The sequence below is a fragment of the Chiroxiphia lanceolata genome, chromosome 1, assembly GCF_009829145.1.
Source record: "Chiroxiphia lanceolata isolate bChiLan1 chromosome 1, bChiLan1.pri, whole genome shotgun sequence".
Classification (NCBI taxonomy): Eukaryota; Metazoa; Chordata; class Aves; order Passeriformes; family Pipridae; genus Chiroxiphia; species Chiroxiphia lanceolata.
In genome coordinates, this window is record NC_045637.1 from 22,102,950 (window position 1) to 22,125,691 (window position 22,742).

A 22,742-nucleotide genomic window follows, 5' to 3' on the forward strand; every position below is an offset into this window, starting at 1 on the left:
GCCAGAAGGTGATTCATATGTCTTCTTCTTAGACTAGCTGACATGAGGCTAGTACGTCATGGGAAAATGGCCTGCCTTGGATATATGATAAAATGTTTACACTTACCTATGCCTTCAGTGTCAGAATATAAACTGTTTAAGTATCTCCATTCTTCAGAACTTTATGGTACATCCTTCATGTTCTAATTCAGGTGCTCAGGTTCCAAGTGTTTTGTCTTACCATGGTAAGAAAAAAATTAATTTAAAAAAATTAGCCTTCATGCATTCCTATAACAGATGAAAGGAAGCCAATTTGTGAGCTGGAGACTTTTTCCTTTTTTGTCAACAAAACTAAAAGGAGCAAGCATCCCTCCAAACCTTTGATAACTATGTTAAACTCACTTTTGGGGTGGAGAGGTGTTTCACTGGTGGCAATTACAATTTAGTAAAATGTTAATGGTGACATCAGTTTCTAACTTCTAGTAGCACATAGAAAGACATTGCATACAGGAAAGCAATCACACCAGAGCAATGGGAAGTTGCAAGCAATTAAAAGATTGTCCCAATAAATGTAGAATCCCTCAAAAGGGAAAACAAAAAAAATACAGAAAGCAAATAGGAGATGGCAAAGAATCCAAAGATTTCATAAAAATAAGTTCATTGTCATTTTGTCTACCTCTTAGGCAGTGATATGATTTTCATGTAACCAAGTAAAACATTTGTCATAATGCAGGTGGGGAATCAGAAGGAGTGTGTCGTGAGATCGCTGCTGTCAAGCTGTAATTCAGCACTATGAAAAGGATTTCCATTGATGGCACTGGAGTAGCTGTCGTCACGACTAAGGTAATTACTCCACTGAGCCCTGTCTCTAGTAACAGGCAATATCAGAAGCTTCAGAGGAATTGCTCTACTCTGAAGACTGAATACATGTGTGGAGGTACAAATTCTTCCCTGGTCAGTGGTTAGTAGATTGCATCGTTTGCTTATTGTATTCTACAGCTCTGTAGTTATGGGAATTCCTTATTGATCATAAACTCATCCAGCCTTTTCTATATGTCAGCTAAGTATCTGGGCGTAATAATGAATTCCAGTCACTAGTAACATCAGATTCTATATTGCATGGCCCAGACCTGACAGGTAATTAGGTGGTGAACTGGGATGACCTAAAGCTTGAAACACACACTCCTGACATCGCAGAAAGACCTTCACATAAGCAGAGATGTGTGTTGCCAGTTACTGTTGCAGAGAATAATTTTATACTAAATCTCATAATCACAGCAATCCCTAGAGAAGCAAAGGACAAAAAAATCAAGCAGCAGTGGCAAAAGTAGGATCTCAAGGTCTCAACGAACTCAGTGTCGGCACTAATGCTGCAACAGCACAGAGCAATTCACGGCCTGGAAGGTTGGTGAGCTGTTGTTCTTCACTGGGCTCTGTGCTTTCACAGCCAGCTGAACTCATGTAGAGTTAGCCCAAATGTATCTACACAGCCTGCACTACAGATAAACCCCACAACATCAGAGAGCCTGCTCACTGAGCAGTATGGCTGCCCTTCTGTTGCTTCGAACAGAAACCTGGATTATCTCAGTGGTTAAACTTTATCGAAACTTGAAACAAAAAAAATATTAAACAAGTTTCAATGTCAAGTGTCAGTTCCAACCCTTTAGGGATACATGTGGTGCAGAAACACCTTCCATAAAGCAATGCATAGCACTGCAGTCTCCAGAGAGGACTCACTTCTGCCAGTCTTGTGATACAGTGCAATCTGCAGCGAGTGTAGGATTAGGAATGGTATCTGAGGGAGAAAATGATCTCCCAAAAGGCAGGTGAAACCCTAACCCTTCCTTCTAATCATCCAGACTTTGTGACTCATTACCCTTGGGGTGAGAGGAAATCTCTGTCCGTATATCTTGGACAGAATTGAGTGCAGGGGGTGGAGCAGGGGGCACAGTGAGTGAAGTCTTAGGTGTCATGTGTTTCGCTGATCTAATGCAAAAATAGAAAGGAATCAAGGGAAAGAAACCCTGTGAAGACAAGCCAAGGGAAAAAAAAAAAAGAAGCAACACCAACACACAGTATCTTCTGCAGAATTTGAGGCAGACACAGTCCTCAGAGAAGCCAAATCCTCTGATTCCTGACTTGATTACTTTGGTACAGTAGGCAAATTCTAGCACGCAAAAAAAAAAGTAAAAGGCTAACTCAAAACACTTGGTTCTAGAAATTAACAACTGTGGCCTCAAACATGTGTTAAATATATTTTAAATCAATTCTGTTTTCTTCTTGAGAAGGACAGGCACAGTCAGCACACCACCCAAGAGTCGTAGCACTCCACTTGAAGCATGGCAAAGGTGAAGCTGGCTGGAGGACCAGCTCCTGGGGGCCTTGTTGGATAGCAGGGAGAAGAAAACATGTTACACCATTTTCCTCACTTTGCCATTAATGCAAATGCACATAAAGTCCCCTGTCTACCAACTGTTTAATATGTTCTCTAGGACTATGTTTTTAGGCATAATAAAAAGACTGAACTGGACAAGACTCTGCAAGATGTGGTTCAGAGGACCATCCCATAGATAATCCAGAAGGTTGTTGGCAATCCAGAGGGTTGGAAGGTGTCATGGATAAAGACCCATTGCCCATTCTCAACCATTAGCAGAGAGCTGATCCTCTCCCAGGTACCATGGTGTGTAGTCAATCTGAGATATTCCCAGGAATGTTCTGCCAACTATGTAGTTAAATGGCTAATGGATATCAAAAACCCTAGACCTTACCAATAAACCCAGTGGATTCACTTCTTGCCTTTCATAGGTCCAGAACCCATCAGTTCTTTCACCAAGTAAAGTTGGCTGGTTCATCTCTGTGTAGACAGGAAATTGAGCTGTCAAAGGCTTCAAGAATACAGAGAGAAGCTGGAAAGTAGAGAGAAGTACTTCAGGTTCCAAAACAAATATTAAAAGGTTGGAAAAGCTATTCAAAATGCCCCTTTACCCATGAAGCAAGTTGGTTTTCAAGCAAACTAAAAGAAGAAAGGACTCACACAAAGCTCCTGTGGCCTTCTCACCCCTCACAAGCCCCCTAAGTGTGCAGGCTGACTGCTATGGAATCTAGAAGGAAGAAGTTTGTGGGAAGTTCTTCCTTCCTCTCTCTCCAAGCCTGAAGCTCACAGGGTCTGCCCTTGAAGTCTCAGCCCAAACACTTCATAGATAAGAGAATCATAGAATCATAGAATCATTTAGGTTGGAAAAGACCTCTAAGATCACCGAGTCCACCTGTTAACCTAGAATTGCCAATTCCACCACTAAACCATGTTCCAGGATGGTGACTCTATCACTTCCCTGGGAGACCTGTTTCACTGCTTCATTTGCCAGTTCAGTTTCCTTTCTTGTACATATAGGAGAAAAGATTCTCATCAGGGCTGGATATACATCTGACGAAAGTAATGCTGGAGATAGCCCTTTTGACATTCCTCTACTGTGATGTCCTTGAGGTCCTCATTGGAACATGGCTCCTGAAGATATCTTTATCCTCAGGGCCAGCACAGCAACCTTGTGTATGGATGCAGGGTCTTGGCTCAACCCCTTGCAGATTGCATTCTGGGAGCGTTACTGGGAGCAATATCAGAAGCAGTTCTCCAAAGCCAACTGCCCAAATATCTGCAAGAGGTGTCAGGAACTAGGGGTCAGCCCTAGATAAAAGTGCACTTCTGTGAGCACCAGCTTAGACTGCACAATGAAGGAACGTGGTAGACAGAAGCTAAACTCTGTCAAAGGTTTGAGGCAGTACCTCAATGGTCTTTATTGACAGTTCTTTTCTGTAGCCTGAGTGGTGGCTAGACTGAAAACCTTTGGCTGCTTCAGTTGCTTCTCTTGCACGTGGAAGGGACATTTGAGACCAGCAGTTATCTTCCAGTCACGTTGCATCATGGCCCATCTAAGCACATCCTGGTATGCTGCCTACTGAATGAATCAAAACTATTTAGAGCTCTCTGTCAAAGATTTAATTATGTACTGTTCCTGGGTAAACTCATGGCACTGCAGTCACTGGCCTTTCTGTGCCACAAAACAGGTTTGAAGTCTTGGGAGGCGTTTGAGAGATTACTGGAGTTGGGTGCTCCTGACCATGGAAGTTGCTGTTACTAGCCCTTGGCGGTGGCTGCAGGATATTTTATTGCAAGCAGGAATTGCCAGACAACCTGGCAGAGTTGTGTTTGCAGCTCCCCATGCAGATCAAGTGACTCTGCCCTACAAATGGCCTGTTTGCCCCAGTGAAGCCAGGAGGGTTGACGCATTTCCGGAAAGCTCTCCCTGCACAGAGGTTCTGTGTCCTATTGCTGCTTGCTGTTGGCTCCCACAGCCTTAGCCATTGCATCAGAAATCACGTACCCTCTGTGCAGGGGCTAAAGGCAACCACTCCTCCCCAACTCTGTCCTTTTCCACCTCCAGTGTGACTGCACACAGCAATGCTCCTGCCAGAGCTCTGCTTCAGTGAGCTCCTCTTGAAGTTATCATGGCAAAGCCACATAGTCTCTCCATAAGGATGTGTTGGGACCCTGAGGTCCCTGCCCATGGCCCAGGACACCATTTCAAACCCCTGGAGCCATCAGCCCCTGCCCCAGTGATGGGTCCACCGAGCCAGGCACACCTGTGGGCTCATGTCCCAGCCTGGCCTCAGCCAGTCCCTATGCAAGTGCCTGATACCCAGGGCTGGGACTGTCCAGGGCTGGGGCTGTCCTGGTGTCCTCCAGCTGTCAGGCTAAGGGCTGGGTGATGGGGACAGGTCCTTGCAGCCAAGTCCTATCCTGCAGAGCCAGAGAGCAGGGAAGGGCAAGTCTAAATGCTCTCTGGCTCTGCTGAAGATGGACTCTGAAGATGTATATGCTGCTTGAGGGACTCTCTGAATGATTTGAGACCAGCTTTAGAAAACGTATAGGTCTTTCTAAAGCATGGTTATTTCCATCATGACTTTAATCTCTTCACATCTCCTCATCATGATGAAAAAGTTATTTAGAAAACCCTCAAGTACTTTTACCTTTATGCAACATTTCCCCCTACCCCACCATTCTCACACTTAAAATGAGCAAAAACATTCTTGCTCAAGCTTTCCAGAAACAATTTCACCTTTGGACAGAGAATAAGCATATAACCTCTCAACCCAGAAAAAGAGAAGTTTCAGACTGTTCTGACTAACAGAGGAGGAAAGTTCATGGGACTAGAATGGAGACAGTGTTGTGCAACAGAAATGATAGTCTGCTTCTTTTCACAGCATAACTCTTAGTCGATTTTCATTTATTTTTCTAACAAATTGAAGTTTCCCTAAGGATACTGACAGTGATAACCAACAGACTTTTAAAAAGTCAGGACACCTAATTCCAAGAAAATACACAGGTATCACTCCTGCAACTTCTCAACTCCAGAATTTAAATATTACATTTAGGAGTAGAGTTTTAGGCATTCAAGAAATGTTAAGCTAATATAGCAGTCTTTCTCAGACTTTTGGAGACTTATAAGCTGAGAGACATCTGATATATGTTCAAGAGCAACATTTTTGGATTCAGGCACCTAGATTTCTCAAACTATTTCTATTCTTTGTCATTGGTGCTGGAAATAAACCTATTTAATTTATTTAAAGAGGTTTTCTTTCATGCAGTAGGTATGTTCTGGAGACTGTAGTTCCATATATTGTAAATTTGCTACCTTTGCTTTTTCTTTATTGACTACTACAGAAACTGATTAGATCAGATGATGTAATTTGAAGATATCTGAGATGTTTGAAATGGCTATGGAAGCCTTCACCTTTAATGTTTTATGACATGCCAAAAAATTTGGAAAGTTTTCAGCTTGCACGTTGTTTACTGCTACCTTTCCACTTTGTAGCTTGGATCACTGAGACTGCATCTACGTTAGATAGCTCTATTTGACACTAATCCATTATCCTAGCCTTGTCATCATGGTGCATCTGCACTATTTTTTTTTATCTACTGCACTCAACACAATTGATGGCAATCAGTGCACGACAAATAATCTTTCACAATAGGTAAACAGAAACCTGACGATATTCAACACTTATTCCTGTCCCATGCAATTTGTCTCTTAGCTATATTAATATACAATATTTATCAGTTATTTATCAGGCAATATTTATTAGTATTGCCTATTTTTGTATGCCCAATCTAAAAAATGTTTTGCTATCAATGGGTATTGCAGATATTTCAATTCATTAAAGGCTTTTATCCTTTCTTCTTTAGTTGCAAGTCAGAATGCATTTCCATACTACATTTTCTCCAGCAGCAAAATTGATCTAGACAGTTCTCTTCCTTCCCTATGCCACTTTTTTCTGCTGCCACATCAATCTTCTGCTATGCTTTTTGTGCAAATGCAGCCATCTGTGGGGCAACCCTGTAAGACAGATCAGTAAAATCAGGGGTGCTAAAAATAAACTCTCCAGGAAAAAAAAATAAATCAGTGAGACAGTTGAGCTGGAAAACGTAGGAGAGCAGTGAATCCTCCAACAAAGGGTGTTCTTCAGAACAAGATGAAAGAAAGGTCAAGGACACAAATGTATGTGTCAAAAGGGGAAAGGTTGGGGATAAGTTTTTCCCCTAAAAATGATGGCCTGGAGACCAGATGATGACAGAGGCTGCAGGAAATATAAAATTACCTATACAAAAGTAAAGTTTGGATTTGTCAATTTTATGTTGAAGATGATGGTTGAATACTCAGATAAAGATTTCTAAGGAAGACTCAGATGTGGGATTAGAGACATGGAGACATTTACCCATCATATTTGATACTCTTCCAACCTAAGTTTATACAAAAGACCACCAACACATTAAATTCTGGCCCAAGGCACTGGATTTTACAGTACCACATGAAATAACAGTGTTTTATACGTAATATCAGTGTTTCATATGTAAATATTGAAACTTCACCGAGGCCAGCAATCCATACAAACATAGATTATGAGAAGAATACACAAAATTAAGATGAGGGTGTTCGTGTCATACCCTTTCTCCATTCCTTACTACTTATAGAAAAAGCACTTTCCTTCCTTAGCCCTGTCTGCTCACCTCTCTTCATGCTGATATGATTTTTGCCCTTCCCCATTTGACAGCATGTTGTGTGTGCTTATGTCTCCTTAGAACATACTAGACACTTTGTTTGGAGGGCAGTATTTTTGTATTCTGATATAATACTTTGTACTTTTCTGCCAACAGCTGAATTAAATACCCAGAAATTTTAAATGCTAGATGTTGTCAGGACAGTATTTTGGAAAGACAGGCTTGTATGCTTTCTTGAATCTTGTATGCCTCACCAAAAGCAGTGTGCATGAGGCATTTCCTCTGTTACAGAGTTTGAGCAGCCCCTACTTTTCCTTAATACCGCTTTGTCATTGTGTTCTACAACAATAACCAAGCAAGCAAGCAAACAAACATATCTTCTCTACATACTGAAACAAACTACTGTCAGTTTTGGTGTACAGCTTGTGCTGAAAAGATTCTCTTTCCTCCCCATGCTTTCTGTATTTTGTTAATTGACTATTTCGAATACTTCTGATGAAAGTATTGGCTGCAGGCCCTCTGCTGCCAAGCTCTCAGGAGGGTGGCTGGCTGGAGATTTGCTTTGTCCCTCATCAGCTTCAAGGAAAAACCATCTGACCACCACAGTGGCTGCTCAATCTCCCAGTGCAGAATTTTAAAACACCTGGGCTCCCGTTCCCTCCTGTTCTCCAGCATTAGCCAAGAGATTTCAGAACATTTGTACCAATTTGCTAAATCCCTCTGGACATTTAGAAAGTAATACATTACTGCATTGCTTTGCATTTCTTGTTGCTGGTTTCTGTTTTATTGGTAGCTGCACATCTGAGTTGGTAAATGGTTTGCTGTTCCTATTCCAGTAAAAATACCACGCTATTCTATATGCTAATCTTTTTGTTCCTCTGTTTATTTCTTTCCTTCACGCACCTCCATTCTTGCCTTTCCTTTTTCTCCCTTAATTTTATGAACTGGTTCCCTTTCTCTGTATCAAATCCCATACATAACAAAGTGGCTAAGACTTCACCCTGTAAGTGGTTTATGTAATATATTTCTGTATATCTTACCCAGCTGAATACAACGGCACCACTTACATGCCTTAAGTACCATGTACGTTTGCCATATCTGAGTCTAAACAACTCACCTACCTGCTGGCTTTTACAAGCAAAGAAGGAACTGGCATGGTTTGTATGCAACATGCCAAAATTCCAGTATAATCTCATTGTTGTTACCCTTATTTTCCACTTCCCCTCCCTGTTTGTTGTAATTGCCTATTCTGTCATTTCAGATTAAGTATCTCATCATGGAATGACTCGCATTTACTTTTAATTTGAAGTACTGGAAGTAGTCCTATTGACTTAAATGGAACTATGCACATAAATAAAGGTAAGTGTACCTGCAAGCCTTTAACATTGCAAATCCTGCAAGAAAAGAATGGCACATTTTATTCATTTTACTATCTTTGCACATGTTATATGGGTGATTAATAACTTTTTTCCAGATTAAGTTTTCAGGTTTCATACCAGCTTAATGGAAGAACCACCAGTTGTAAGCACAGGATTAACTCCAGTTCCAGAGAATTCCGAGATGACATGAGATAGTATGAATGATTAACTAGGAAAAAATAAACAAATTAAAAAAGATAGTACTCGACTTAAATCCAATGCAGTATTAGTGTATGTAAATAATTCTTTAAACTAGTCAGAGGAGATTCGGAGTCGGGCCAGAATCGGAGGTTAGGGGCAGCGAGCAGGCTGTGGGAGAGGGCAGCAGCTACGATATCACTGCAGACAGAGGGAATCCCGAGGAAGACGGCGAGAAGGTCGGTAGCAAAAGGAGACGGAAAACCCGAACCCAGGGCAGGTGAGCCATACAGCTCGGCCAGAGGCAGCCCGGGGCAGACTGCAGCTAAATGCAGGGCAGGGCCACGAAGGAAGGAAAAGCTTCTGGGCAAATTCTGAGGCGGGTTCTGTTTCAAATGGCAAGGGGTCGAAAAGAAGAAAGGTCTGCATCTTACAGCACGGAAACAGGGCTTTGCCTTCTTGGTGAGTTAATCAGCGGTCAGCGGCACAACCCTACTGAAACGCCCCGATAGTTCCTTCCTCGCCTCGCGCTCTTCCATTCCCATGAGTGTGAAGCCCACGGAACTGTACATATATACAACACTGCACTCCGTGCTGCTGCTGAAGCCGGCGGCACTGCAGTGTCCCCCGTCACCGCGGCAGGGCCACCGCACCCGCCCCGCCGGCCCCGCGCACGGAGCCGGGCTCAGCACGGAGCGGGCAGCGCAGAGGTACCCCTGGCCCCGCGGCGACTCCGCAGCGCTCCCGCCCGCCGGGGCCGCCCCGCCGGGGGCGGGCGAGGGGCGGCACCGCCGTGCGCGTTGAGCTCAGCGCGTCGCGGAAACCGACGGCCCGGGCACCGCCTCTCTCCACGGGCAGCCCCAGCCCCGGCCCCGGCCCCGGCCCTGGCCCCGCGCCGCCCCGCCCCGCCCCGGCGGCGCCGCCCCCTCCGTTCCCACTCACACACTCTCCGATACAGGCACACACACACAGACTAAGGCGCTTCCTACGCGGCGCCGTGCTCGGGCGGGCGGAGTGGCGCCGCTTCCTCCCGCCGACTCGCAGGTACCGGGGGTGGGTGGGCGGCGGGGCGGGCGGCGCCGAAGGGCCCGGCGGTGGCGGCGTCCCCCAGCTCGGGCCTCCGCCGGCGGCCGCCGCCCTGAGCGTGGCGGCGGGTGAGGGGTGGAGCGGAGCCTCCGAGCCGGAGCCGCCTCTGGGCGGGGGCCCGAGCCCGGGTGGGAGAGGGCCCGGGAGCCGCGGCCCGGGGGTGTCCCGGCGGCCGGGGGGAAGTCGGCGGCGTCCCCCGCTGGTCCGTACATTGCTGGAGGGTGAAGTCATCGTGCCCATTGTCTCCCCCCGGGCGGAGCGAGCGGCCCGCGGCGGAGGAGGGGGGCACAGCCGGCCCCGGGGCTGGGGGAGCCGCTGAGCCGCGGGTGGGTCCCGCTCGGCCCAGGCGGGCTGTGCGGGGAGGAGCTGCCGCCCGGGTGGGCCGCGGGGCCACTCGGCCGGCGCCGCGCTCCCGCCGCCCGGCAGCGGACCGAGGCCCTGGGAACTCCGGCACTTGGACTTGCGGGGCACGAGGAGAGCTGGGCACGGCGGGAGCAGTGCGAGCGGCTCCCGCGCCTGCAACGCACCCCGGGGGCAGCGTTCGCACCCGCCCCCTAGAGAGTTTCTAGGTGACCTCTCCGGAGTCTGTTGCCCACCCGGATCTGGAGGGTCGGAAGAGTGGAGGAGTTTGGAGTGGCCAGGGACACTGCGTCTCGGCTGTGAAGTCGGTGGGGGACCAGCAGTGGTGATAGCCAGCACCCTTGCCGAGTGTTTTCCTTGCCCTGGTCCTTCTGCAAAGCTGGGAGTTTTCCACCTGGTAGCGTGCTATTCACAACACCTACTGCAGGCGCACCTTGGAAAGATAGGGAAGATTTGGTAGCAAAGTGAGCTGCATGTGAGTCCTTCCCTTCCTCCTCTTGCTCCAGTGCTGTCTCTTGACAGAAAGAAATGGGGCTTTGCCAAAGGGGTGGTAGTGGAGTTATAGGCATATGCCAAAGGGAGAGTAATAGGATGCTGTTATTGCTGAGCAGAGAAATCAAAATTTGAAGCCTTCACATCCTTGTGGTCGCTTATTGTTTATGTGCCTGTGTTTCTCTGTTAGGAGCACAAGAAATCTTGTTTCTGTTAAAATACTGTAGTTTTATCATTTGGTGCTGATTAGTACTTTATCTCAATTGTCACGAAGAACAACATTTTTTTTAAAAAGCAGAGAACCATTTGGGAAACGGCTCTTCCAGGGTATAATTGTGTAGACAAAATGAATCATAAATTATTTTTTTTTTAATTAATTTTTTTCCTTCAGTGTTTGGGTTTTTTTATAGTTAGGCTTTTTTTGTCAGCCAAAGAACCATATTTCAGTATCTGATGAAGTGTTTTTTAATAAGTTAATCGGAAAAGAAAGTTTTCAGTTTAATATCCAGGTCAAACTGAAGTATAAATTCTGAATTACCCAGCTAACAGAATTCACTTGCGTGCTTAGAAATGACAGCTGTGTAACATTACAGTTTCCAAAATCTTACCATTATTTAACTGTAAACATTTAAATACTTAAAGCTTTCATAAAGCTGACAAAGCACTTTTTAATTTTTAATTGCATGTGAACTAGGCCTGTTTGGTCCAGAAAATGAAAAGTTTCACTTTTGCATAATGACAATAATGCTAATCTAAAAAAAGAGTTCGGTAAAAGGCTTACATATGTGTAACTCTTCTTTGTGCATATTTCTTGAAGTATGCCAGAGTTTCAGCTGTATTTTATACAATTCAGCTTTTGTAAAATGCTGAATTCTAGCTGTTATGTTTGTTGTCAGCTATTATTGAGTTTGTGGACATCAGGACATCATTTCTAAAGAAGGAGTTGAAATGTATAAGTGTGGTTTTCTTCTCTCCACTTCCCCTTCAATCTGTCAGACAAATGACACATTCCTTATGCAGAGCAATCATCAGATTTTGATTAATTGTGCTAGTTGAGGTTCACGAGGAAAGAAGATGCTTGACAGATGTGTTTGTTTACCTTTGTAGCATGTACAAATTCTGGTCTCTCCATTAGTAAATGAATCATTAAAGCTCCCTTAGCTGTGGGATCCCCAGTTAGCATTAATATATGCATTAGGAAAAGTTGTTTTATGTGAATATTATCAAGCTGTTAAAGAACACAAGCTCTTGAATTCTTTTGACTGTTGGGTAGAGTCTTTTGTGGTGGAAAATGTGTATGCTTTTTTCCCCCCGCTATTCTTAATTAACAGCATTTATCGACTGTTCCCCAAGAGAAGAACTTCAGACAGTTTATTCAGGTTTTTTCCTGTTTGCCTGTGCCTCTTTGATCCTTTACTTAGTCTTACTAAAGTATTTATTGCAAAGATCCAACACACACACACACACACACACACACACACACACACACACACACAACCACCTTCCTTCCTTCCTCCCAGGGTGACAAAGTAGGATGCCCAAGTCTTCTCACAGGACTTCTGAATCCTAGTTTGGAAGTGCTAAGAAAGATCTTTGAACTCAGAAGTACAACTATACTGTTCTGAACCACTGTTCTCTGATGGCCTTTGGCCAAGCTTGTAGTCTCCATTGCGGGGTCAGTTTACTCTGGCCCATGGTCAGACATCTACCTTAGCTTTGTGATTTGTTTTCTGAATTGTATGTAAACACCATGTACCGGCCTAGTAGAATAAATTTTAATACCTGACTAAAGTGAGTTGGTGGATATGTGTTTTAGGCTCTGCTCTGAGTGTGATTTCTGGTTTGTAGCTGATTTGCAAATCAGTCTGATTCTTTCTTAGGGTCAGCAAAAGCTCTTTGGAGCATTAATAGAGGTACTAATTCTAACACTGTTACATCCATAAAGAAGTTGATTTCAGGTTTTTCTCTTATGTTTATCTTAGCTCTGTTTCCACTGTGCCTTCTGTGTTAACTCATGGAAGATGTGTAGTTGACTGAATCAGTGTACCTAACACTGCTTGAAAATACTGGGAGTGGTGTTGGATCTTATTGCTAAAAGCATGTGAATTGGATCTGAAAGTAGACTTCTACCAAGAAGGTAAAAAGTTACATCGAGTCTTAGAGAACTGATTGTTTTTATTAGTGTTGCAGTGCACAGTATTTTTTCCCTGTAGGAGAATATGGAAGAGGCCTTGTCTTAAAATGTTTGGGAGTTTTCTTAGCGTTCCTATTTTTCCCAAGAGGAGACTTCTTTTTATTTCTGAGTCTCTGAAGTGGAAGTTTTATCCCTGACTTAGTATAATTTTAGTTCATTTCAAGTAGTTTGTCTTCTAAATTCTCAGTGAAATAATCTCTAAGGAAAAACATATACCTTTTTGTGTTGTATATAGATTACATTTCAGATATTGTGTGTTCTGCTTTAACTTAGAAAGAAATATAAGTCCAAATAAACCACTGTCAGTTTGAATTTAAGAGTAGAGTCTTCCCTCTTAATTATTCACTTGAAGGATTACTTCAGAAAATTCCTTCAGGCACTCTTTTAATTTATTTTATTTCTTAGTGCTTTGTGATAATAAACAGATATTTAGTCTGTTGTCTATTGCTCTTATTTATGGATTGACAGATTTCTTCCAAACTTCTATAAAGTAATGTTCACCTCATTATCACAGATTTTCTTGTAAAAGAGACTTTGTGGAAGAGCCTTTGCTCATTGTGAGTCATAAGGTGGCTTATTCTTTTCTTCAGTGATCTTGGTTGTTTCATATACATTTGTGGCAATTATCAGACACTGCATAACTGTTTTACTTTGGTTTTGATTGCTGGTCTTTTTTTCTGGCATGGGTTGCTTGGTTTTTTTATTTTTTTTCTCTTAGTACAAGTACTGACTCAAGGATCCAAAACAAAGCAATGGGTATCTAAAAAGAGCTGTAGACATTGTGTGGTACTAGGATACTACAGGGCTCTACTAGAAGTTTTCTTCCTGTTGTAAGCATGTCTTATACCAGCTTTAGAACAGTCTTTGAGTTTTTCGAAGTAGAATTCTTAGAAGGAAGAAAACCCCATAGCTGAGTTGTGAGATGTCATTTGTGATACCACCCTTAGGTCAAGTCAAGTGAGGAAGGCTTTGACTGTTCTCCTTTACCTTCATTGAAGTTGTAGCATACTCCTTAGAAGAATTAACCCTACCTTGGGATTTATTCATGGAATAAGAAAAAGTAGGTGTACTTTCATTTTAGGCTAGTTTTTTGTAATGGAAAGATTACTGTAGACTTTTCCACTCTTAAACTGTGGGTTGAAGTCAGTCACCTGCTGGGCAACTGTCAGCATCCAGTAGCCAAGCACTGTAATTGCCATTTGCAAGATGAGAATAGCCGTAGACTTACTTTTTTTTTCTGGAGGGTGAATTTCCAAAGGTTCGTTTTGGATCTAGACTGATTGTACCAGACTGGAAAGCTGATATAAGAGTTGCTTTAATCTAAAGCAACTTAGTAAAATGACCTCATGAAACAAGCCTGAAGTTTCATATATACAGGTGTTTCCTCAGGCATTAAAACTTCCTCTCTTTAGAGTCCAGCATATCCCCTAATGATGTCTTCAGCAAGACATTTGAAGGGTATCTTGCAGAAATAAATGGTTGTACCAATTCAGTTTGGTATAGTCACTTGTTTTTGCTTCCTAAGTAGAGCACAACTCTGTTAATGCAAGTATCCTGTTATTGTTCAGCACAAACTGTCATTGTGGGACTATGTCAGTTCTGTTCTGCTTCCATTTATAGTTGAGGCAAATTACTGTTAAATAAACATTTTTCCATAGGTCCTTGAGCTACTCCCATAAGGCAGATTAGAGCTCTTACTCTAAATTGGAGCCCCTGGCTGTCCCCTTAAGTTGTTCCATTTCGTGAATGAAGAACTGCTTCAGCAAGAGGACTAACTCTGGGGAAATTGTGTGCAGTAAGAATCATGTTGCTTTGTTCTCATTGTGTTTCCCTCATGCTGCATATCCTTAATAAATAAAAATAACGCTTTTAAGTTTCTTGATTAATGATCAGATTTTTCACATAAAACCAAACTCTGTGAGCTACATCAAGTAATCAAGTTCTATTTTTACCCTAAAATGCTTAATCTGTCAGACAGTTCCAGCTGTACTCTTTAGTGCACTGTGCAAGACTTCTGGTGAGACAAATTTACCTCACACATGTTTTCAAGAAATGGTTTTTAGGGAGTGCAGAATGGTCTTGCACTTTGGGGGATCTGCTGAACAATGGAGGTTCAGGTGGGACTGAAGGTTTTAGTTGAGGCATGGGGCTTTCACAGGGCTGCCTGGATTGTGTTTGGATATGATGGCATTGCAGCAGTAGTGCTTCTGTGCCTTTTTTTTAAGTATTTATATAAAATAGACTTCTTAACTGCTCTTAGACAAATAAGAGTCTTTCTTACCACCATAACCGTTGCATTCCAGAGGAAAAGACTATTGGTGTTGCCATACCTAAATGCATCATTCATCCATTTCCTTTGCTGAAAGTCCATGGTCCTCAGAACTTACTGTATATTTCTGTGAAATGACAAGGGGAGGGATGTTTTGGCAGATCTTCTGCAGTATCGTCATTCAGTACTCAGTCTTGAGAAGAAACATCTATACTTTTTTTAGGAAATAAAGAGCTTGTGTTCTGTTAAAAAGAGAGACTTGATGAGTAGTTTGCCTATTTATGACCTGAAAATTGGGGACTATATGCCAAGCCCATGTTCAGTGTTGCAGCTCTTCCTTGTATCAAGATCTAATTGTACCTTGACAGTAAATGTTTAGTAAGTATTAATTGAACACCTGTACAGAGACTGTATATACTAAGTGGAGATACTGAGTTGCAACATATTGTTTGGCTTGGCTTCTTCATATCAAAATGCTTTATGTAGGGAGCTTCCAGGTGTCCCTCAGATATCTGATAGTGGAAGAACATTTGTATGGGAATAAATAGTGATGGCAGTGAGACCATCCTACTGGCAAAGATGAAACCTGATAAGAAATATTTTCTTCTGGTCAGCCATTGGGAAGTATCTTACTCCAGGTCTACCTTTCATGTTTCCATAATAAGTGGTCTAATATGTTGATCAATACAAAGAAATGTGGCTGTAAGGTGAAGTCTGTTCAAGGTTGCTTTATTTTTGGAATGTATACTGGAAAAATAACTTTAATCAAAGATTCTCCACTGTGTGTCCTGATGGAGGTGCTCTGATTTTGTGTTCTACTATTAAGTCAAATATAAACAGAATAAAGCCTTTAAAATTACTTCATTTCTTTCCTGGGTTGAAGACCTTGTCTCAGTTTATTGAGAAAAGCAATTACCTTTTCACTTCCATTTTTACTTGTGAAGCTGTATCTGATACTTACTTTTTGTTTGACTTTACTTTTTCAGAAAAAGAAGCAAAGGTTTCCTTTATATGATACTGCTAAAAATACATTTTGGGAGACCAGGAGCCCTTTTACTCAGGGTCAAAGATGGAGGTATCAAACTTCTAGCTCCTTTTTAAGCAAAGGGATCTTTATGCTTACAGCCTGTGAAGCCAGGCTGTTGCTTTACTGAAGTTTAAGATTTTGCAGTCAGGATAAGTTTTATCTGCGGGACAGCATATAGGAGAAACCTGCAAAATTACTGTGCTCATTACTTCTCTTAATTTCACACCACCATGGCTTTAAGCCATCTGCATTTGGATTGAGGTGTTTTTGTATCTAATGACCAAAAGTATTTTCCTCCTTAAGTTCTCACATGACTAATTACTTTTTTCCCCCCTCCTTTCTTTCTTCTCCTTCATTTTCCTGTTTGCTATTGCTTTTTCTGTTTCCATTTTATGTGACGGTATGCTTTGTTTGGACTTGGTCTGTGGTGGTTTTGCATAGCTGCAGAAAAGTAGACTTCGCCTTCTGTGACCTGACACCAGGCAGAAATTCAGCCAGGGTAAGAATAGAAGAGAGCTCGTAAACTCAGCACAGGAGTTCTGAGTCTTTCCATTATTAACAATTAAAGATGATTCCAAGATGAATTAGGTAATGGATTAACTAACTCATGAAAAGAGAACAAGGATATATACAAAGAGAAAGATCCTGCTTTGCAAGAATTTAGTTTATTAGGAATACATGCTGCCTGCATGTCTGGGAAAGAAAGAACAAGCTTCCCTGCTTCCAGTGTTTAATTTAGTTAGTAGATAAGGTATATGATGTGCCAGATTAATTCAACAGCAAAAGATAAGTTTAGGCTTTGCAAGGAGGTGTTTTTTACTGGAGAACGGGTTAAGAAATAGAAGCATCCTGTTTAGTCCTGCCCAGCAGTGCTACAGCTTTTTCTCTAAAACAGCAAGCAGTGAAAACGGTTTCTTCCTACCTCCTACACCCTGTCCTAATCAACATAATATCGTGGCTGGATCTAGACCAAGAATTGTTGTTTGAGTAAAATATGAAGACAGTGACATGGTTTTGTTTTCATTGTTCCTTTTCTCTGTTTTGTTTCCGAGGTGTGAGGTACTGCTGTATTTTTTTTTTTTTTAGGGCTATACAGTCATATCCTTTTTCTTATCTCAAAGGTCATACAATATTACCTTTTTGTTTTAAGGGTAACAAATAATTTATAAGTCCCAATTTCAACCTAAATTATTTCCCACAAGCTGTGGGGATCTTTGCACCTTGTGCCTTTTAAAGCCACTGTGTAGAAAATTACATATGCGCAATTAACGTAAAGCCACAGTATGCTGCATTTGTGGGATGGATTCCCTTAAACCATGTGTAAGTTTGCTTTTGTTTACCTCTGGTGGTTAAAAGTAAAAATAATGAAGAATACTGATAATAAAAAATATTTCATATAGTTGATATTCCTCCTGAAATTGTGAAAATGTACCTCTAAGTATGCAGAAGAATAGTTTTACTGTGCTAAAAATCGTTGAGTGAGAGAATAAATTAGAACTCCAAAAGGAAGGAGTTGGCAGTACAGTGGACAGAAATGCAACACTTCATGGGAAGCCTTTTTATCTGTAAAAAAGCAGTGTAGGTAGTGAAACTCTCTGTAAAATGTAGACCTTCTGAAGTTAGAAGTATTCACCGTTAAAGTTCATCTCTCTGAAATATGCGCTTTGTACAGTGTTACCCACCTTCAGGTCCTAATCTATAGTGACTTTGGAGTATTTGGTGATGAAGATAAAATCTTTTTTTGGTGATCTGATTTCCTTGAAAGAAGGGAGTTTATTAGATTTACCTTCATTATCACGTGAGTATCATGTCATCAAAATAGTGGACTGAGAATGCCTTTGAGTAAGTATTATCTAAGCCAATACCTACTTGCAGTAACTTTTAACTTATCTAATGTGCATTCTGCAGAATAATGCATTTTGTAGGTGAAGAATGGCTTGGTTTTTTGTAGTGTGTAGAGTCAAGAAGTCTGTAAAGACAAGGAAGATAGCTTTAGGATGCTGGTAGTTTAATTGTGTTTCTCATAAACCATGATAATGAGTGCACTAGAAATACCAGAAACGGCAAGGTATGGCTTCTGCAGCAATTAGTCACTTATTTGCCCTGGTTTTGTAATGTGAAGGATTGCACATGTAAATAAAGTGAAACTGATTCTGCCACTGCATGCAGATCATTGTCGTTTTAAGGTTTCAGGTCAAATTCTCAAATGTTAAATGTCAGAATTAAGGTTGAAAGAAACAACTGTAGTTTGATTATCTTTCATGCCTGCCTTAATTAAGTTACAGTTCTTCATTCTACAGCTGTGGCTTTTTGTTTTTTTCTTCCTTTAGAGAAGCATTCCTCAGAATACATTTGCCCTGTATACTGAAGAGTCTGTCTGTGTTGGTCAGCAATAAACCCATTCTCTAGGGCAGTTGTTTCCTCTGAGTAAGTTTACGGATATAATGCACATAGAGCAAAAAACTGAAAAGATTTCATCTTGTCTGAAGGTGTCTGAATCCTGGCTGTGTTTGAAGGGGGTGGGGATGTGTGTACACAGTAGATACTGCAGGTATCTTTGAACATATAATTTGCTGTGTAAGATACACAAGAATTTAATTTCTTTTAGGCCATCTCAGATCAGGCACCTGAGGTTGGTAAATTAATCCTTAATCACATGTTCTAATATTGCATCTGTTAACAGGGATAATAACCATGCTACTTCAGTGGAATGAAGACTATTTCAGCAATATGATCTAAATTGGCCTCTACAATGGCCTATGAGGAAATCAATTTCTGCTTTCAATGAAGCATTATATGCAGTAATTTTATTTAGTTATTTATTTGATAGGGGGCACAGTGAGTAAGAACGAACAAAATACTGAGTAGTGACCTGATAAGCGTGAACCAGGAAAAAGATTCTATGGGGGCAAAAGTGATAAAAGCCATGCAGTGGAACTGTCATAATGTACTTCAGCAGTCATTTCCAAACTTAACTTCATCAAGTAAACAGAATTATTTCTAATGGACTTCGTGTGTCGTTTCCTAGCTGTTAAAAATAATAATTACAATCATATCAGGAGGTTTGGAAGCTACTCACTGGGCAGACCGCTGCTATTTGAGCTAGTAGTATCTAATAATACTCTGTCATACTTTATAGGGATCAACCCCAGATAGTATGATCCATGTGCTTATGTTGAGGATTTTATGGATATCTTTGGACTGTAGAAGATGAGCACTAGAGGAAGGTGTGCTTTGATAGTAAAGCATGTTTTGTGGTTTTTTTTATTTGTCACTAGCAATGTAACTTTTACCTTCTGCATAATTAACAGTGTTTCATCCAAATCATACTCATATTTAGTCACTTCAGATTTTTGTTAGGATGATAACTTAGCTGATCTAAAGTCATATCCTTTTCAGTACCAAACCTTATATCTTTGTCTGTCTTTCCTGTTATTAGGAAATGCTTCCTTTCTTCATTCCCAGTTTAACTACTCTTTGTAGGGTCTCCTTCTTGCCTTTGCCTTGTGTTTGTTGTAAGCTTATTTACCTCTAGTGTTTCTAATCAGCCAGTCAGTTCTGTTTCACTGAGTTTTTCGAGATATACATCATCTCTCTTACTTGTGCTAGAGTTCACAGATTACTTCCCTGAACAACTGTTGGTTTCCTTAGTCTGCAATCCCCATTTTTTTTCCTCATATTTTTCTTTTCAGCACTCTGTTGGAGTCGCTGTTCACCCATCCTGTTCCAGTTCTGGTGCAGATTTAAGTTGCCTTTGTGGCAGACACCACTTTTGACTGTTGTCAGAAGTGCAGCATGGTTTAGGTTGAAATCCAACCCCTTCCATGTTTGGTTAGAGTCTTCTACATTGCTGCCACTTAATTAGAGGCATGTTAGAAAGGGTAAATCAGCTTCCTACCTTTATTTTTTGGTGCTTTGATCCAGCATATTGTTCACCTGGAAGTGAAAGGAACATTCTATTCAGTTCCAGGCTGGATCAAGTATAGTAGAGATATTAGCAGATAAAACGTATGCTCTTTGCTGAAGATTGTGTATCTTTTTCTCACATTGCCTAAACTTGCAAGCATGGATATATTCCTATTGCTGAAAGGCTGATAAAATGTACATCCAAGATACAGAGGCCAGAATTCAAATTCCAGCTTCAAAGTGTGCTAACGCTAAACCTTTCCAGAGAAAATACTGCAAGTTTTTGATTTATTTTCTTTTCTAAGATAATTTTCTTCATTAGAGTATTGTTTTTTGAGCTGTGGGGTTGTTTTGTTTTGGATTTTTTTGTTACTGTCTTAAGTAGTTTGGTTGAAATAAGAGTTCTGAAGCAGATCTGAGTATATAACTTTCACGCCAGATTGCTTGAGAAGATTCTAAGCAGCTTGGAAAATAGGATGTTATAGTGGACAGTGTCAGGCAGTCATCATAATAAGGTTTTTACCCTTTCTTTTAACAAGAAATTACCGTCTTTTGAAGTAAATTACTGGCTAAACAGTAAAAATGAGGTGAGTCATAGTGCATTTAAATTCTTATTACTTTATTTTCTGTTTTCAATAGCATGGTTATATTTTTCCAATTTGACTTAATCTGACTGTGTGCTTACATTCTCCTCCCCCATAACATCTGCTGTTTAACCATGAGATGCTATATCCATCCTTGCTTTAAGCCTGCTGCTGCCTTTTGTAGGACTGGTGTACTCCTTTGTGTGCTGCTGGTATCTGGCTGGTAGAGTGAGTTCTGGTAAATGATTGCCTTTTGAGAGTGAGTCCCACAGAACAAGGAGCAAACTACTTTGGAAGCTTGGCTGCTATCAGAAGGACATTGTTATTTTAGCAAATAGCCACAGTGGTTTAATATGTTAAACCTGTTACCACCTCCTGTTTATTAATGTCCTCCTCTTGGAATTTACTAACCTACAGCCATCAGTATAATGAAATGAATGTCACTGCTCCCATTCAAATCCAGAGATTTAGCTTAAACCTCTATTATAGGGAGTTTAAACTGAACACCTGATCTCACTGTAAAGAGTGAAAGGTGGTCCTGTTCTGAATTTCTGCTTCAGGGTGGGTGAACCCACATCAAGAGACAGGTGCAACTGCAGGTATGAATTTAACCCTTTTGAGCTAATTCAGTAGAGGCTTCATCTATAGGACTCTCAAACTAGGGAGTGAAGCTTCCTGAGCATAAAGTCTCTCTATACCAGAGCCTCTTGCTCTGGGCATTTAGTATTTAACATTTTAAAATGCATCCATATCTATCTACATTGCTGTAAATCTCCCTTTTCTGTCCACGTCAAGTTGCTTTGTGCATTGTTGGATGAAATTATAGTAAAATATAAAAACCCTGCAAGCTTCCTAACTGCACATTAAGAAATGTATTTCAGCAGGAAGAAATACATTTACAAAATTATATTAAAGTTAAATATAGCTTAATAAGTCTTAAACTACTCCAGATATTACTGTAACTTTGGTGATAACTGATTCTAAAGTTAGAAATATGTTGGAACTAAAACTGAGGGAACATTCAAAACTATCCATGTAGTATCTTAGGGAATTATGCAGTCTAGTTTATAAGGGGGTTTGTGTTGTTGATTTTTTTTTTATTTTTTTTTTTAAACTGTCATGTCCATAAGTATTTTACCATATAATTCTCCTGATGTTGAGGATTTTCTTCCTATATTTACAAATTGAAATGACATTGGTGTTTTCTTAGCACTGTGATCATTTAATTTTGTGCTTATGGCCATAGAGCAGTGCTTGCTAGTACTGTGAAATAATACCCTGTGGTTGCTTTCTTTTAGTAAAGTAGTAAGATAAATATTAAAATATATGTTCTAGCAAGTAATGTAAGGAAGTGCTTGAAAGATCTCTGCTGACATAAAATTCCTTTTAAGGAAATTTAAATAGCTTTTCAATAAAATTATAAACCTTCTTCCTCTAATGTATTTGTGTAACGCTTTTCTTTGGAACTGTAGGAGGAAATAAATGGTTTCAAATAACCAGTGAAGCTCCTGACTTCAAAGTACTTCCTTCAAAAGTGAAATAACTTCACTTTCCTTTCTCAAATAAATAAAAACCAAACATGCCTTACCATCTTATAGTTTTTTATTCATGTGTATAATCTGAAGGGATTTTCATCTTGGGTCTTTTATAGGGAAAGAATTATTATATACTTCAAGTTAGATTACATTAGGAGCATGGTTTAGTAGTGGACTTGATAGGGTTAGGTTAACAGTTGAACTCAGTGATTTTGATGGTCTCTTCCAAAATAATGGATTCTGTGAATTAGTGTTGGAAAAGATTTGCTGGATTTATTCTAATCTGTTGCAAAGCTTTCTTATGGTGGTGTAAAAAGAAAAGTTCTCCTTGGAGATGAGCTCCCTGGTTGAGAAGAGGCAATACAAGTAATTTTTTTCTGTAGTGATACTGCAGGGCAGTGTCTTTTCTTCTTCAATGACTCCTTACCTAGAGTATCTCGAAAACAGACTAGGTAGCATCTGTCTCATGCTCTGCTTAGCCAGGACATTACTTAAGGAATATAATTAAAATATAATAGTGTTTACTGGCAAAGTTTGCCTAATTAGGATGCCTGCAGATATTTAATCTTCAAATAAGCTGATATGTGCACACAGATCAAATATGTGAAAGTGTTGGACACCCATTTGTTTTCATTGTTCTTTTTATAACTACAGTATAACTTCAGTGCTTCTGAAATTCTGTCTTGTTTAGATGTCATTG

General features: G+C 40.9%; 2 protein-coding genes across 5 annotated transcripts in view; one reads left to right on the plus strand and one right to left on the minus strand.

Moving 5' to 3' along the window:
• Positions 1-12,196, minus strand: part of LOC116799473 (basic proline-rich protein-like) — a 47,059-nt gene extending 34,863 nt beyond the window's left edge. Inside the window, exons 1-4 of the mRNA XM_032712652.1 lie at positions 12,080-12,196; positions 9,534-10,440; positions 8,530-8,620; positions 8,403-8,427 (exon numbers count right to left, since the gene is read on the minus strand). Of these exons, the coding sequence (XP_032568543.1) occupies positions 8,403-8,427; positions 8,530-8,620; positions 9,534-10,440; positions 12,080-12,196 (1,140 nt within the window). The remainder of the gene's footprint in view (positions 1-8,402; positions 8,428-8,529; positions 8,621-9,533; positions 10,441-12,079) is intronic.
• RNF19A (ring finger protein 19A, RBR E3 ubiquitin protein ligase) overlaps positions 9,458-22,742 on the plus strand; it is a 53,021-nt gene continuing 39,736 nt past the window's right edge. Inside the window, exon 1 of one of the 4 annotated variants that reach the window (XM_032689024.1) lies at positions 9,458-9,633. The gene's annotated coding sequence lies outside the window, so the exon portion shown is untranslated. Of the gene's footprint in view, positions 9,634-10,226; positions 10,433-22,742 lie in introns of those variants that run through there. The other 3 variants (XM_032689058.1, XM_032689034.1, XM_032689040.1) reach the window with 3 other exon arrangements.